The following is a 15,853-nucleotide window of genomic DNA, read 5'->3' as shown; positions in this document are numbered from 1 at the left end:
GAGCCTTCACCGGCGTGAACGAACGAAACAGCCCTTTGACAATCCACTTAACCAGGCGGTCTGACCATAACTAAGACCGTCCCGGAGATCTGGTGTAGCGGGAGATAGCCGCCAGATGAACTTTGAGGGAAGCATGGCCCAGTCCTGCTTTGGCCAACGACAGCAAATACAGTAGCACCTGCGGAGCCGTGTCTCGTAGAGGGTCGATCTTTGTACAGCACCAAACGGCGAACCTCTTCCATTCATGTCTGTAGCATTTAAGATTAGACGATGCTCTGGCCTTGACAAGTACCTCCTTGCAGTCTGCTGGGCGATCGTAACCCCCAAACTCTAATGCTGCACGAGCCAGGCCTTCATGTTCAGCGATCTTGGGTCGTTGTGCAGAATTGCACCTCCTTCCTTGGCGAGAAGATCTGCGACCACCAGCTCGACTGGAGGAGACATCGATATGTCAAGAAGGTCCGGGAACCAGATCTGCCTTGGCCATGATGGTGTGACGAGGATCATCCTGCACCGGGACCGTCTGAGTTGATTGACTAGTCGAACTAAAGGCAACAGAGGGAACGCATACAGAAATAGGCCATTCCAGGGGAATGAGAATGTGTCCCCCATGCTCCCCGGTGGGGAAACTTGCTGGCGAACCTCCAGCACTTGGTATTCGTCACTGTTGCAAATGGATCGATCAGGGGATTGCCCCATCTGCGGAACAGGCGATTCACTTGGTCCTGCCCAAGTTCCCACTCATGGCAAGAGCGCAGCTCCCTGCTGAGAGAGTCAGTGACTGTTCTTCATTCCTGCCAAATGAAACAGGATGAGGAACATCTCCTGGGCGACGGCCCAGTAGCATAGAACCTGCGCTTTTTGGAGAGCGCCGGGGATCTGGTGCCCCCCCCCCCCACTCCCTCCGCTTCCTGATGTAAAACATTGTGGTGGTGGTGTCCATGAAGACCTGCACCACCTTGACTTTGAGGGATGGAAGGAAAGGCTTGAGGGCCCAAAACACTGCCCGCAGCTCCAACACAAGGTTTAAACGATTTCACCTCCGGTAGCCAAAGGCCTCTTGCATGAAGACTTCCGGTGCAAGTTCCTCATCCCTCCAGGGAGGTGTACGAAGCACAGAAACTTGCGGTGCCCCTTGTGAATGGGGATGTGGACGTATGCATTCTCCAAGTCCAGCGACGACAGGAAGTCCCCTTCTTCCAGCACGTGCTGAAGCGTGACCATCCATAATTTCTGGGACTTCATGTATTTGATAAGTCGACGGCGATAGAGGCTGGGCATCCAGCCTTCGGTCTTCTTTTTCACGAGGAAGTACCTCGGGTACACTCCTGGACGAACTTTATTGCGTCTTTTCTTAACATGGGCCGCTCCTCCTGCAACAGTTGAGGGATGTGGTTTTCCTGCCGGGCCACCAGTGGTATTGGGCCGAAGAGCGGGAGGCTTGGTGGTAACTAACTGAGCCCCCACCAAAACCCTTGGAAAAACCTTGGGACTTGCTACCGGAGGGCCAAAAGTACAGCCTCCGTTGTTGAAGAGTGCCCCAGGACCGCGCCGTCTGTGTCCATCTTTATGGCCTGTAGAGACTCATCTACAGCCTTCCTGAACAAATTGTCCCCGTCAAAGGGCATGTCCCACACCTTTGAATGAAAGTCCTGGTGGCCTTGAGCCAGCCACAACAACAAAGGCCAACGCTTTTGCCGATTTGGCGCAATCCCGCATCAACAATGTCCGTGGCCACCGTGACAGCGTGGGCTGACGCCACTTAGCCTTCCTGCACAATTTCCAGCGCTTCGGACCTCTTGTCGGGGGAAGTCCAGGATGGTGGTGATCTTGAACCACAGCTCCCGGTCATAGCGTGCTACGATGGCGAGGGCAGCCTTGATGGTCGTTGCAGAATAGATTACCAGTCGTCCCATGCAAGGTATAAAATAGGCAGTGTCTCATAGCAATTTGCTATGCAATTCTGTAGTTTTGCTAATCAAATAAACACTTGTGTAGCAAAGTTAGCTATTTAAGTTGCCCACTTCAATGAAAGCACAGCTCGCCCTGCATTCCTCTATTGCCGTCGGTGCTCTCTCCACCCTCTTTTCTCTGTTCACTTCAAGTGCTAATGGAGGGAAAGTGCAACAGTAATGCTTCCCATCCATTCTTAAGTGCCAACTGCATGTGTAGGAGTGCAAGAACTGTTTTCTTCAAAAAATTGCAAACCAGAAGTAATTGGGATGGTACTTTTATTAAGCTCTTTAGATCCTGTCTGTCAAAGACAAGTATGTGTCAACTTTATATATTTTAAAAAGACAGTCATGTAATTCCATTCCTGAAATGTAAGTTGTTAAATGCATAATTACATTGAGACTGTAAAACCTTGCATCGATCCATTCTTTACAGTAAAGTTTAGGTTAGTCTATCTGAATTTCATAGTGTCAACTATATTTCATTTTGTTGGGGAAGATGCATCATGTTGACTAGTGAACTTCTGAAAGTGTACATTATCACATAATCAAAGGCTTTTGATGGCAAACCTAGTTCTGTAACCGGCAGGTTGCATACATCTTGCAACTGGTGCTCAACCCATGACCGAACCCATACTCCCTGACATTCTATATCACCGTGTTTCTTTATACCAGGGACCCAGAAAGTGAGATGACCACAAACTACAATATTCCACCTAGTTAGTCCAGTTCTCTGACTGTTACGCATTCCACTCTGCTTAGTCTCTTTCCTCTTACATAATAAATACACAAATCGAACTAAATGCTTACGCAAAGTAGTGATCAATAGTTCCATCCAGTCCGTAGATCTACAGATCTGCAATACCAAACACTTTAGTTAGCCTCCAGAGCTCGCTTTGCATTATGATTTTTATCATTTGTGTTCATTCATGCAGCCAACCTTTTACATTTTATAGACGCTCCTCTAGCTCGCAAAGTCGTTTTGCCCACTCAGTCCAGTAGATTTTATGAAGGGCGAGTAGCATTTACAAAAGGATGTTTGAAATTATTATTTAACATCTACTTTGTTTGCAGCAAATATCAAATAAAAGTTTCACTGTGTATGGCTGGACTCTGTGTGGCAGCAGTGTGCCAAACAAAGTGGGTTTGTAGTGACATGCACCATTGTACAGAAATCACATAAATGCGTTGTCCTCCGTTGCTATGGGTCGAGTGCATTTCTCTTAGGTTGAATACGTAAACTAAGATACCCGACCTGAGGTCTAGCTGAAGCATGACTCCTCACAAATGTCATATTTCAGAGGTAAGGAACTGCTGTATTGTTGCCCATTTCATATCTTGGGTACAAACATCCGGTGACATTAGCAATATTAGTACACAATTGCTAATCAAATGGGTCTGTTTGCTAATCAAACACATTTTAATTAGCTAACTCTGCTGATCAATATCTGAAAACTAATTTATGCCTTGCCAATGCATCTAACTTCTTGCCCTCGCTGTCCTGAGGGGTGGAGGCTGCCGAGGAAGGCGTGCCAGAGTACTTCTTGGCCGCCGACACCAAAGTCCGTTGGGCCCGCAAGCACTTGGGCGCAGAGTCCGGCACCCTGTACTTCTGAAGGCGACCCCTCTTCGCCAGGGCCATGGAAGGGTTCTTCATGCGAGACAAACCTTTGCCCCAAATTTCATCCAGGAGCAGGAATGAGAGGATGGTCTTTCTCGTCGCTTAGTGGCGCGGATATCAGAAGCCCGTCTCTTCTGGAGCAAGTTGGAAAAGTTGACGCTCTGGAGATCGAGTGGAACGAGCATAACTCGTCCGGCGGGTTAAGATCTGGGGGTGGGTGGCGGAGGTCCCCTAACCCGCTGTCATCGCCGTGAACGGTGCCTGTGTCATCCCTCGGGGAGAGTGGTGTCGAGGTGGAGGGTGAACTCTTCTTGGTCGGAGGCTCCCCTGTTTGGGGGAAGGGGGGGATTTCGGTCGTCTCTGGCGCCGCTGTTGGGGCTGCGGGAACAATATGCATCCTGGTCTGTACCTCTCAGACCAGCGTATGCAGTGCCGATAGAATGTCTAGAGAGGTCTCTAGGAGGTAGCTGAGGTGGGGGTGGCAGCTGAGGTGTAGGCAGAATAGGCCGCTGGGGCACCGGCTGGGAGCCCAGGCCCTTGTTGCCTTGCTGCTTTTCCTCGACAGTGTCCTCGCCGTCGATGGGCCTGCTTCCCACATTTTCCTCTTCCTGGATGGCTTGCAGACTGGTGAGCTCCTCAGAGGAGATAGCCGTACCCTGGAGGGCCACCAAACCCCCCCCCCCCCTTGCCTCCAGAGGGGAAGGTCTCAGGGCGATGACCGGTATCATCTGCTCCAGGGTTTTCTCTATGGGCCTGAACGCAGCCTCCCTCCTGGGAGGGACTGACACCCTCGTCTTTGGGGTTGTGCCCTGCGAAGCAGTCTTGGTGGCCTTCGCAAGCGACGCCGCCACCCCATCGATGGAAGACTGGGCCTTCGCCGGGTATACCTGGGCCTTCACGGTCAGGGCTGCAGCCTTGTCCTGCTGGACCTTCTCCTTAAGGGCAGGGTCTGCGCCCCGACCCCCCCCCCCCTGGCCTTCTCCGGCAGGATAAACTTTGGCTCCTTCTCGAGTTTTCCCAGATGATCAGACTTCCTCTTGGCCGATGATCTGGAGCGTTGACTGGTGACTGAGGCTGGAGATGTTGATCGCGCCCTGGCTGCCGAGGAGCCAGTCACAACGGTGCACCAGGTGGCAGTGGACTTGCTGTGCTTAGCCTTTTGTTGGACCCCTGCTGGAGGGGCGCCCTCAAGTCTTAGAAGCTCGCTCAGACTTCTTGGAGCTGGGCGAGGCATGCTGCTGGGACCCACCCAGAGCAGGGGCCTTGGCATGTAGCCATCCGTTCAGCCACATGTGCCGATTGAGTGAGGGGCCATCTCCTGGGAAAACGCACAACCTTCCTCCTTGTGCGTGGGGTACAGGAAGTAAAGACACTTGGAATGCTTGTTGTCCAAGAAGACATTCCGCAAGCTGCAGCAAAGCTTCAACAGGGGAGTTGAATCCTTTTCCTCCGACATGGTACACATGCCTGAAGAATCTTCTGGAAGCCTCCACGAAGAAACTAGACAAAAATTCACCCTTGAGGGGTGCTGAAGAGAACCCAAAAACAGGTCCCTGTTAATCAGAAGATTGATTGATGGAGCACAAGGCTCGATTGACCGAAAAATAGAGTAAAACTCTTTAAAAAAAGCACAAAAACACAGTAAAAACTCAAGAGCTAAACACAAGGACTCCCAACACTTGAACGTGCAGTAAAAATCTGAAGATGGCTGCCAGAGGTGCTCAGGTAGAGGGCAGTCATTGGCTGGGGCAGTATGCCCCAGAGCTCAGTGATTGGTTGTTAGGAGAAAGACAGTTCAGAAGTGAAACTGAAACTGATTTTTTCTTTACGGAGGATTCCCAGGCTCACGGGGAATATTCATGCGCGTGTGAATCCAAGCCAGACCCCATGCTGGAGAAATAGGTTTTACTTACCTTGCATAGCGGCGTGCCATCAAAAACTAAGTTAAGTTATTGCTTCCCCTAGTCTGGAACTGAATAGCAACTATAATTGAATATTACACAAAAAAGGTCTTACTAGCCTGGTATAACTTATCCAAAACTTAAAGGTTAATACTGTTCCTAGAATCTGTGTTTCCGTAGATCAGAAAAGTAGATTGTCCAGTTGAATTACTGTGTGATTTCTTGCTGAGCGTCAGGGTACAACTGCTATGATCTACTACCCTTGAATTACTGAACGTAATCTAAAAGTAACTATTGGTTTGACTTCCCTAGAACTACTGATGGCTGTTCTGTATAAGGTTTTATGCTTTGGTTGGTGTACTGTAAAGCTTAGTTCTGAGTTTTATAATGTGCTTTATATATAATGTGATAGTACTTATTTACCCAAGAATTACCTTGATCTGCTTGTATTTAAATAACCATTTTTACAATACCTAGTGTGTCCGTGTTTCTTTGGACCATACATGTACTACAATTTCGTTGTACTGATTCTACATCCCTCTCTCCCTCTTAACATAAGCCTGGCTGCTCCGTCTACCCTACAATATACTCGGGTGGTACAGCCTTATACCAAGAATGGAGTCTTGTACGGTCTCAGTTGAATGATTTTACTAAGCTGTCCTAACACTCCCTAACAAATTTACTGATAAAAATCTCCAGTAAAACCTGGTTATAGTTGAAAACAAGGGGTCCTGAAAAATGCAAGCATAAATAAATTGAATCTGCTGAAACCAGTCGACCAATTAAGTGTAGGGTTTTTCCCCCCTAGAACTCCTTGGACATCCATATACCTAGTAGATGCCAAATGAGAAGGACCAAGTTTTAGCATGTCACAGATATTCCTGTATTTTAGTAGGCACCTAAGGAGGAGAAATAACATTATACTGTACCTCTCCCAGTGTCATTAGCCGTGATATTACAGTGAAGGCTTTTTAGTATTTGTAGAGCGCACTGCAGCCCACGGGCATCGAGGCGCTGAGAGACAACAGAAGGCTTGATTCATGGTTACACGAATGCGGCCTCAACAGAGAAAGCTGGTACAGAGAGCTTAGTTGCAGTTACAAGTATAACAAACATATGGCATAGATGGCAGTATCTGTGTGATGTGAGATCCCATATGGAATGTCCGCTAGTGAAGCCATCCAGTCAGTACTTTGAATCACCAATAACTTTTTATCATTTTTTTGAAATAGAGTGGACCGGGGTTCATTGGCAATATGTGGGTCTCAACAAAAGACAAGGAAGGTTCACAGGATTCTGCATATTCTTATTTGACAATTTATTAGACCGCATGTGAAAATATCATGGGTAGACTCACTATTTTTATTTTTGGTAAATTGATAATGTTTCAGATAGCACTTTTCGCTTTAAAGATTTAATACCCTATCCATCGAATGAACTTCAGTAAATATGGCACACGCTTTCTATTTTAGCTTTCGAAGACTTTACTTACCTAACAAAGCAGAATGTTTACATTTACATCATACGTTTACTTCATACGTCACGCGCAACAACATGTGACGTCATCGCGCAACGACACGATTTTCCCGTTAACTACTTGTCAGTAGGACGAACGATTCTGAAGGAAGCGGTTTACACGGGATCTACCCCGCCATTGCAGTGACGGTACCTAAGGTAATGATGATCAGGGGTTTCCTGTTTTTTCGGGTAACACATAATTAGTGGATGTGTTAAAAGGTCCACAATAGAATATCAGACTCCACTTTTACCAATTTAACCTGAGGCCGCGATTAACATTCAGCACATGGAATTGGCTGACATTAATGAGCCATAGATAATCACATTTAATATAGTGTTATAAATTGTGTGAGGATTTTTTCATATGATAGAGAATTCTTTAATAACGGTCTAATCATGACTATCTATACAGGTACTACATATAATTGTTTAATATGACAGTAAGTAAGTTTACCAATCATAAGGATAGTACCAACAGATCCTATTATATACATAGGTGTCATGCTATTGGAAGCATGGATTTTCATTTTGAGCATTTCTAAGCCACAGAACATTTACAGACTTGTCCCTGAACATTCACAACATTTTTGTAAGCTATAAATCAATCTTCTTTGACATTTTTTTAATGTCTATAGTAATCCTTTCCCTTTAGGGACTTAGCATTATTTTTGGTCTTTTTCCATAAAGGTTGTATATAATCTATACCTTAAGAACAAAAAGACTTAAATTGATGATCAACAGTTATTTACTTAACTCATATTGGGACCAATGATTTAATCTTTCGACAAGACTTTTGACCATTTCAACAATTGGCTGGTAAGCTCAAAAATATATTTATTGATATTACGATTGGGTGCATTTAGGAACGTTTTTTCAGAAAGCACACAGAGGTAATGTTAATAGATAAACTGTATCACATGAGTATGTGATTGAGTGGCTTCACATTTTCTGGTACATTTCAAATTGTGTGATCATATTATTACACAAGAAAATGAGATTTCAATAGTCTAGGGCATAAATGAATACTTAAAGGGTTTGTTACAACCACGATCACTTATCATACATGTATACATTTTTCTTCCCCTCCGCCCCGAACCCACCCATTTCATCTTGTCTCGATGGTGTGACTTAAATATGGTATGTTTAACCTTTTCTTATGTCCATCCAACCTTCGATTCATATTTGATACTTGTACTTATGAATTCATATATGCTCTTTAATTTTTGGAACCAATGTATTGAAAACAAAATATTCTCTTTGCTTACTGGTATCTTTCTGTATATTTTCATGAATGAATTACTAAAAAAACAGCATTGAAAACGACCAGCGGTCGAAACACGTGTCGGCTGTACAGCATATTAAAAAGAATTTCTGTAACTTTGGGATTTTTTCTCTTGAATGATTGGCAACATTGCCTTTTCCTTTGGACTTTGTAACTTATAGGGTTTGAGCGTGGGACTTGATAACCCTCCCATTCTTTCAACATATCAAATATGGCATAGATGCATTGTCACACAAAGCCTAGTTTTGATAGCTTTCCTGAAGGTTGCATGGGAGTCAATCATACTGAGGAGGAGGCAGGGAGTTCCAGAAGGTGGCTGCCATGCTAGCGAAGCTGGAACCACCCGCCCGCAGATGAAGGGGACAGTGATTCTGTTTGTATAGGTAGCTCTGGAGGGTCTGGAAGAGGTGTGAAAGGTGATTCTTTGAGCTAGATAGGGAGGGGCAAGATCGTAAAGGCATTTATGCGTCAATGCTAGTGTCTTGAAGTTCATTCTTTCCTTCACGGGGAGCCAATGGACTTTCCTCCGGACCTCAGAGATGTGATCACGTCTGGAGATGCCAGTTGCAGCCTTCAGGGCATTGTTCTGTGCTAATTGCAGTGGTCAGATTCTTTTGGGAGGTGCCAGCAAAGGGCATTACAGTAGTCAAGCCTTGACCCAATAATTGCCCTGGCAATGGTGAGGCAGTTCGGTTGTGAAAGGAAGGGTCTAACTGCAGTGAGAAGTTGAGTGGTAAGCCGAGGTGGAGGCTACTGCGTTAACCTGTCTATTCATGGATAGATCAGGTTCAATGTAAACGCCCAGTGTTTTTATGGTTTTGGAGGCAGCGATAGGGATGTTATCGACTGAAGGAGCGATAATGTTCATCCCGTTTACACAAGGAGGACGGGGACCCAATCAGCAAAAGTTCGGTCTTCTCACTGTTGAGGCATAACCAGTTTTCTGCCATCCACGATTGGATTGTTGAATAGATTGAGTTGAGGGTGTTAAGGTCAGATACGTAATCACCCAAGAGGGGGATGAGCACCGGAGTTTCATCAGCATAGTTCGTGTATGCGATGCCCTCTGCGTCAAGGATCTTAAACAGGGGCCGTGTAAAGCGGTTATAGAGAGTGGGAGCTATGCAAGAACCCTGTGGAACCCCACACTTGTGCCAACCCCAGTCTCAAGAAGATTCTGAGAAAATCTCCATCACTCTTTCCTGTAGGAAGGAAGTTATCCATGCACAGGCCCTCAGGGAGAAATTGGCTGCAGTGGAGAGGTGGTGGCATAGGGTGTTGTGATCCACCAGATCAAAAGGCAGCAGAGAGGTCCAGAAGCAGAAGGAGCGCGGGTTTGCCTGCGTCTCCAAGGTCGTCCATTTGATTTTTTAAGTCAGGCAGGGCCGTTTACGTACCATGTCTGGACTGGAATCCGGACTGCCGGAGACCAAGAAGGTGGTTGTCCTCGAATTCTTGGACTTGTAGGTAAGCTGCTTAGTCTACAACTTTTAGCAAAAACAGCACACTGGTGATTGGCCTGTAATTACCTGGGATCGAAGGCAGGTTTTATTTTTTTTTGGGAGCGATCACACCCATAATTCTTTTAATCCAGAAGGAACATGTCCAGTCTGGAAGGAGGAATTAATGAAGGCAGTGATAAGAAGGGTCAGGGAAGGGGCACAGTCTTTGATGACCTGAGCTGGGCAGGGCAGGCGTCCCCTTTGCAATTAGGTTTGATGATTTGAGGAGGGTCGCGACTTCGAGTTCAGTCATCTCCTTAAAGTCGAACACGGGAACTTGAATGGGGGGTTGCTGGTGCGGAGGTGTGATGATAGTCATCTAGGAGGTTGGACAGGGCTTTTTGGTGAGCTAGAATTTTACTGTGTAGGGTTTCTAGTTCATCGAGCATGTCAGATTGAATTTTATTACACCATGACTCATCTTTCAACTGGACCAAACTACAAGTAACAAAAAGGTACAAGAACACAAGGTGTTCATACTGCACTTCACAAAAAGATGTGTGCAGAGAAAAACAGAATTTGACTATGGAGCTCCTGCACTGATGGCCGTAGGAACAGATTAGTGCCCCCAAAACAGATGAGCAGAGCAAGGCCGTTGAAGTAAAAAGGCTTCGAAAACTCAGAACAGGTTCCAAACAGTAAATGGTTGGGAGTACCACTGATGTCTGGAGGGAAAGCAGCAAAAAGAAAATATTTCCTAACCAAGACCAGAATATCGCACTTCTATCTGCTTTCGTTCAAGTTTAAATGAGAATCCACCTAAGTTTGAGATGTGTCAAAATCTTGTTAAAATGAAAATGTGCAACAAACAAGAGGAAGTGATATGTCAACTCTTGGATGCAACAAACAGCTACAGAAGTCCAAGATTATACTATACATCTGATTCGGCACAATGATGGCACACTAGACATCTCTCAACTAAACTCAGTAAAATTGGTAGGTATGCCCTTCCCAGTCTCATCCAGGTCCTCCAACCTGTGTTCAGGGTGACAACCAGGCATTGCATGGTTCCCCAGATTGCACCCACCACCCCAGTTGTGCCCAGCGACATTGCTTCAAGCATTATGCCTTACTCCATTTATGATTCTCCTACAAATGTGCCCTGGCTGGCCCCATACCTCTCAGCTATGTGGGCTTGCCAGCTTTATTACTCACAGTATTATTCGCAGCCACGCCACCACCCCAACTCATACCAGGCTAGGGCTCTGGTACACTCCATTTGTCATCCTTCTCAGCATTGCTCCCTCACACCCACCTATGCCCATACCACTCTCCTACTGGCGGCCACCGCCATTTGCCTGGAACTCCTATTTCCCTGCGCAACTCACCCAATCCCAACGCAGTGCACTAGCTGTCCCCAAAACCTAGCCAACACTGCTCCTCCAATCTACAATTTGGCCTGCACACCCTTCCTCCCACCCATGCCCCCACCCTGGAGAGCCCCATTATAAACCCCTCCACAGAAAGGCGGAGAGCCCCCGCTTCTCACACCTTACCTTGGTGGTAGCACCATATCCTTCCTCTTCAAGCCAGTTGGCGGCTTCGCTCAGTTTGCTGGTTATTTCTGCACGTTGCTCTCCGGTGGAGACCAATCTGAATTCTTTCTGGTTAAGTTTGTCCTACAAAGACAACATCTTTGCATCAGGTTCCAGCTGCAAATGAGCCATTGAGAGAGGCAATTCATCCATCACTGCTCTTTCTTTCATTGTTCCAGCCCCATTCTCTGCATTCACCAAAACCTTTTGATCAGGCCTATCCCCCATAAATTCCCCCGCACCCTCAACCATCAGCACCACCAACACCACCTTCCTACCTGGGTCTCAAAAATGAAGGCCTCTAGGCTGTTAGCTGCTTTTTCACGCTCTTCTTTCGCCATGTCTCTATTAGTCAGATCTTGAAGCCTATGTAAAACAGACAAGCAAGCAGGTCAGAAATGAAGTACATTTGAAACTCATGTTACCCAAATGTCGGCTAGCCAGAGAATATTTTGGGTCCATCTCGTAAAAGGGCATGTAGGGCTTGGTGAAGTTGAGGCTCACCACCTACAACTTACTTCTGGATGGAGGCTTTAAGTTCATCCTCATGCTGGTCCAAGACATCATTCACGCTCAACTCAACACGGATATCTTCCACCAGCTTCTGCTTCCTAGGTGCTTTCTTCACATCTTCTGCCTTCGCTTCTTCTTGGTTTTTGGAAGGTTCCTCTTCCTTTCCAGAGTCTGCTTTCTCAGCAGTCTGAGCAATACAAGTGAAAAGTTATAAGTGATAATAAATGTGTGAAGGTGCACTCCCTAGATTAGGTAAAACAATGTAAGGAATTAGAAAAATGATATGCAGAGTTTCACAAAGTCTGGGTGGTGGGGAGGTAAAACAAACCTGGCACAAAGATACAGTATATAGTAGACAAATGGTATCCTAAACTGTAGGATACTCCCGTTCCCTGCACACCATTAAACTCAGTTTAAGTTTTAGATCAGAATCTCCAACAAGTATATATTCAAATTGACAATAGAAGGTATAGTTGACAATGCATTCTGGGTAAGTAATATATAGGTAATGCATTCTGCTTAGTAATATAGAAAAACAAAGTTAAACAAAATTCAAATCCTATAAGGACTATACATTGCAGAGCTCAATGGAGTTTCGGAAATATTCCCTTCTTCAGTAACAACATTTTGTTAATCTGGAAAATATTAGGAGTAAAGATGCCGTAGACATTTTGACACCAAGTAATTGTATGTTCTCAAATAGGCAACTGGATGAAATATTAATTTCATTTACCTGGAAGTGTGGCAAATACACGGTTCACTTTATTCACATGGTTGATCAACAACTAATCTAAATGACAGTATGTGATAAAAAATAATAAGTGTGCTAATGTTTGCTCATGTGATGTTATTGCATACCTTCTATATCAATTAAATGGAGTAGGATATGCTGGGTCACGTTAGGTGGACCCAAGTTTCTGTTAATGGGTAAATTTAAGATGCCGACCTTTTTGGTACATATGTAAGTGATAGCTAAGTGAGGGGGACTGCCCCCAGGAGAGTATAAAGCAAATTACTAAGAATTTGGACTGACCGTAGAGTCAACAAGCAGAATCCCGTTGTAGAGGTCATTTTCTTGTAATGGCAGCAAGTCTTAAGGGCAAAAATCAGTAGAGGAACAAATGACTGAAGAACATTACATGGATGATGACTGGATGGTCCTCCAACGTATTCCTCGTCTTTGATATATTCCTATGCAGCGTCAGCTGCATTGGAAATTTCTTCCCAACAGAGGGCGCTGTGGCATCATCGATCTAGTGTCCCTCGGCAGCCTCTGCCCGCTCTAGAGAACGGCGATGTCAGTTTATATAGCGCACACACCACGCCGGTTACTTTAGTTCTTAGCTTTACCCCTCTCCTATGCAGAGAGGTTTAAGGACACAGGATGACCCGACGTTGGAAGAGAGGAAAACACTGAAATTCTCCCAAAGGTAGAGGGGCTGTTTGGGAGGGCAATGAGAAATCCGTAGGAGGAACATCCAGCCGAAAGAACACTGCCAGGGGTAAGTTATTTTTTCTTCGAATGGATTGTGTCCCCCCACGTATTCCTCATCTTTGATAGACTCCCATAGCTGTTAGGCAAGAATTGGGGGGAGACTACACAACCCTAGTACTCTTGGTATTAGGTAACATATATTGGTAGAGGTCTGTAATACACATGTTGGTAGTGTAACTGAGCAGCCAGACTTCTCTCAAGAGGGGTAAATGTGAGCTGTAGCACTGAAATTCACCAATACAAGTATCCAAATTACATTTACACTGGAGGTTTAGTAAAATAATTTAAAAGGTCAGTTTAAACATTCTTTAAAAAGGGCAACGTGCAACAATACACTTCAAAATACGTTCTCAGATTTAATGCAAATCAAGTAAATACTCTTTAGACATGCTTCATACACTTCCAAATCCCTGAATTGACTTCACTAACTAGTACAGTATTGGCATTTATATTTCACTTTTGTACTTTGTCAAATTCTGAGATTGGTAGAAAGGAAAGGTTAAAACAAAGGAAAAATGTTAAACAGGTTCTCGAAGCATGGGAGCATGTTTAAACCTCCCAATGAACTCTAGATAAAAATCTTTCCCAGCAATATTAGTTAAAAACCAACGTATCACCTATGAGGGACAGTAAGAATCAAAGACAATGGACTAGAAGAGTCTGCAGGGACAGCCAAAATCAATTGGAGCAAAGTCTGTGGAGCCGAGGCACTTCTTAGATAGCAAAAAGTCATGCACAAAGTTAGAGTCTGTTGTAGAAAATCACTGTTGGGCCACAAGCCGTAAAATTTATGAAAATGAGAGCTGAAAACTACTCTAGAAAAGCAGCTACTGCAAGTCTCAACTGAGAAGCGCCGAACTACAGACAAAGGTAAGCACCCCAAAGTCAGAACAGTACCTTTGGTTGGAAGAAGAGGATCCAGCTGGCTGGTTGCAGTGATGCAGATCCTGTGTTCCTGGGCCTCATTCGTGGGGATAAGAGGCAGTATGTCTGGGGGACTCCTACACAGCAATTCAATGGATGGTGGCAGCTACAGACTCTTTTCGGATCAGCGGCACTTTGCGGTTTCAGCGCTCTGTAAACAGCACCACCGCAGATCTTGCACACCGGTGCCTTTAGAGGAACTTTGGGATTCCACTCCAGAAGTCCAATAGGACGGTTGCCGTTGCTGAAGCGTGCACAGGGCACGAACCGTCCCAGTGTCCGCTTTGATGGCCTGGAGAGACTCGTCCAGTCTTTCCAAACAAATTGTCCCTGAAGGGCATGTCTAACACCTTCAACTGAACATCCTGGCAGAAATTTGTGGCCCTCAGCCAGCCTTGCCGAAGGCAAACGCTGTTGCCCATTTGGCAGAATCCTGTGTTGGCAATGTCCGTGACCACTTTAATGTTGTAGTCTGAAGCCACCTCATCTTCCTGTAGAATCTCCAACGCCTCAGCCCGCTTGTCGTTGGGAAGGAAGTCCAGGAGGAGGGCCATTTTGAACCAAATTACCCTGTCGGAGCACGCCACGATGGTGAGGGAGTTTGCGGCCTTGATGGTCGTTGCAGCTGACGAGATCACTCTTTGCCCAATGGCATACAATTTCTTCCCCTCACCGTCCTTGTGGGGGGAGGGGGCTGGGGGCGGGCAGGGATAAGGCCGTCGACAAAAATGAGCCCGAAGACGACTTCTTGGCTGCCGCCAAAACCAGTCTGGAGACAGCTGGGACCGTAAACAATTGGCCGCAGTGTCTGGCACTCTCTACTTCTCATAGCGATCCATCTTCGCCGGAGGAGATGAAGGGTTCTTCATGAGGGACAAACCCTCACCCCAAATGTCACCAAATAACTGGAAAGTACGGTCTTCCTCTTTGCCTCCCGGCGCTGGTAAAGGAAACCCTCCTTCTCCTCCGGATGAGCTGGAACAGCTCTGAGGCCCTGGAGATCATGGTATGGAACAAGCCAATCACGGGCAGTGAAGATCTGGCCGGTGGAGACAGGAGATCCCTCCCCCCCCCAGGCCGCAATAGTCATACGTGACAGTCGTTGCTGTGTCCAGTACCGTGTCATCCCTTGGTGGGGGAGCGGGAGGCGAGGGGTGAAAAGGCAGAGGGGGTGAACGCTTCTCCTCTTGGGTGGCGGTTCCGCGGGCGCAAGAGGCCTCCTTGTTCCGATTTCCGACCACAAGGTATGCAGAGCCATAAGAATGTCCACCGAGATATTCCCAGGTGGTTGCTGGGGTGGAGGTGACTGAGTGTTTGCGGCTTAGGCTGATCGGCTCTGTAGTCACCGCCCTGCTGCTAGTCGGTCTCCTCCGTGTCGTTGCCCTCATTGGGATCCCCCCCCGTAGGGCCTGCTCTCGACGCATCTCCCCTCCTGGAGGACTGGGAGGCTGGTGAGCTCTTCCTCTGAGGAAATGTCCGTGCCCTGGAGGACTACCGTGCCCCCACCCCCTTCTCTGCAACCAGGGGAGATGGTTCCAGTGAAATGATGGGCATTACCTTCTCCAGAGTCTTTTCGATGTGCTGGAATGAGGACTCCCTCCTGGCAGGTA

The 15,853-nt window shown here is 46.4% G+C and overlaps 1 protein-coding gene across 2 annotated transcripts in view; it reads right to left on the bottom strand.

Annotated features, from left to right (window-relative positions):
- Positions 1 to 15,853, bottom strand: part of HYOU1 (hypoxia up-regulated 1) — a 485,286-nt gene that overhangs the window by 91,992 nt on the left and 377,441 nt on the right. For both annotated transcript variants that reach the window (XM_069614392.1, XM_069614393.1), the window contains exons 18-20: positions 11,830 to 12,011; positions 11,590 to 11,677; positions 11,273 to 11,395 (exon numbers count right to left, since the gene is read on the bottom strand). In XM_069614392.1, the coding sequence (XP_069470493.1) occupies positions 11,273 to 11,395; positions 11,590 to 11,677; positions 11,830 to 12,011 (393 nt within the window). The remainder of the gene's footprint in view (positions 1 to 11,272; positions 11,396 to 11,589; positions 11,678 to 11,829; positions 12,012 to 15,853) is intronic.

This window comes from Ambystoma mexicanum, chromosome 9 (assembly GCF_040938575.1).
Source record: "Ambystoma mexicanum isolate Mex_15411 chromosome 9, UKY_AmexF1_1, whole genome shotgun sequence".
NCBI classification, from domain to species: domain Eukaryota; kingdom Metazoa; phylum Chordata; class Amphibia; order Caudata; family Ambystomatidae; genus Ambystoma; species Ambystoma mexicanum.
Note: the sequence above shows the minus strand (reverse complement) of the source record. Positions and strands in the feature narration are given on the sequence as shown.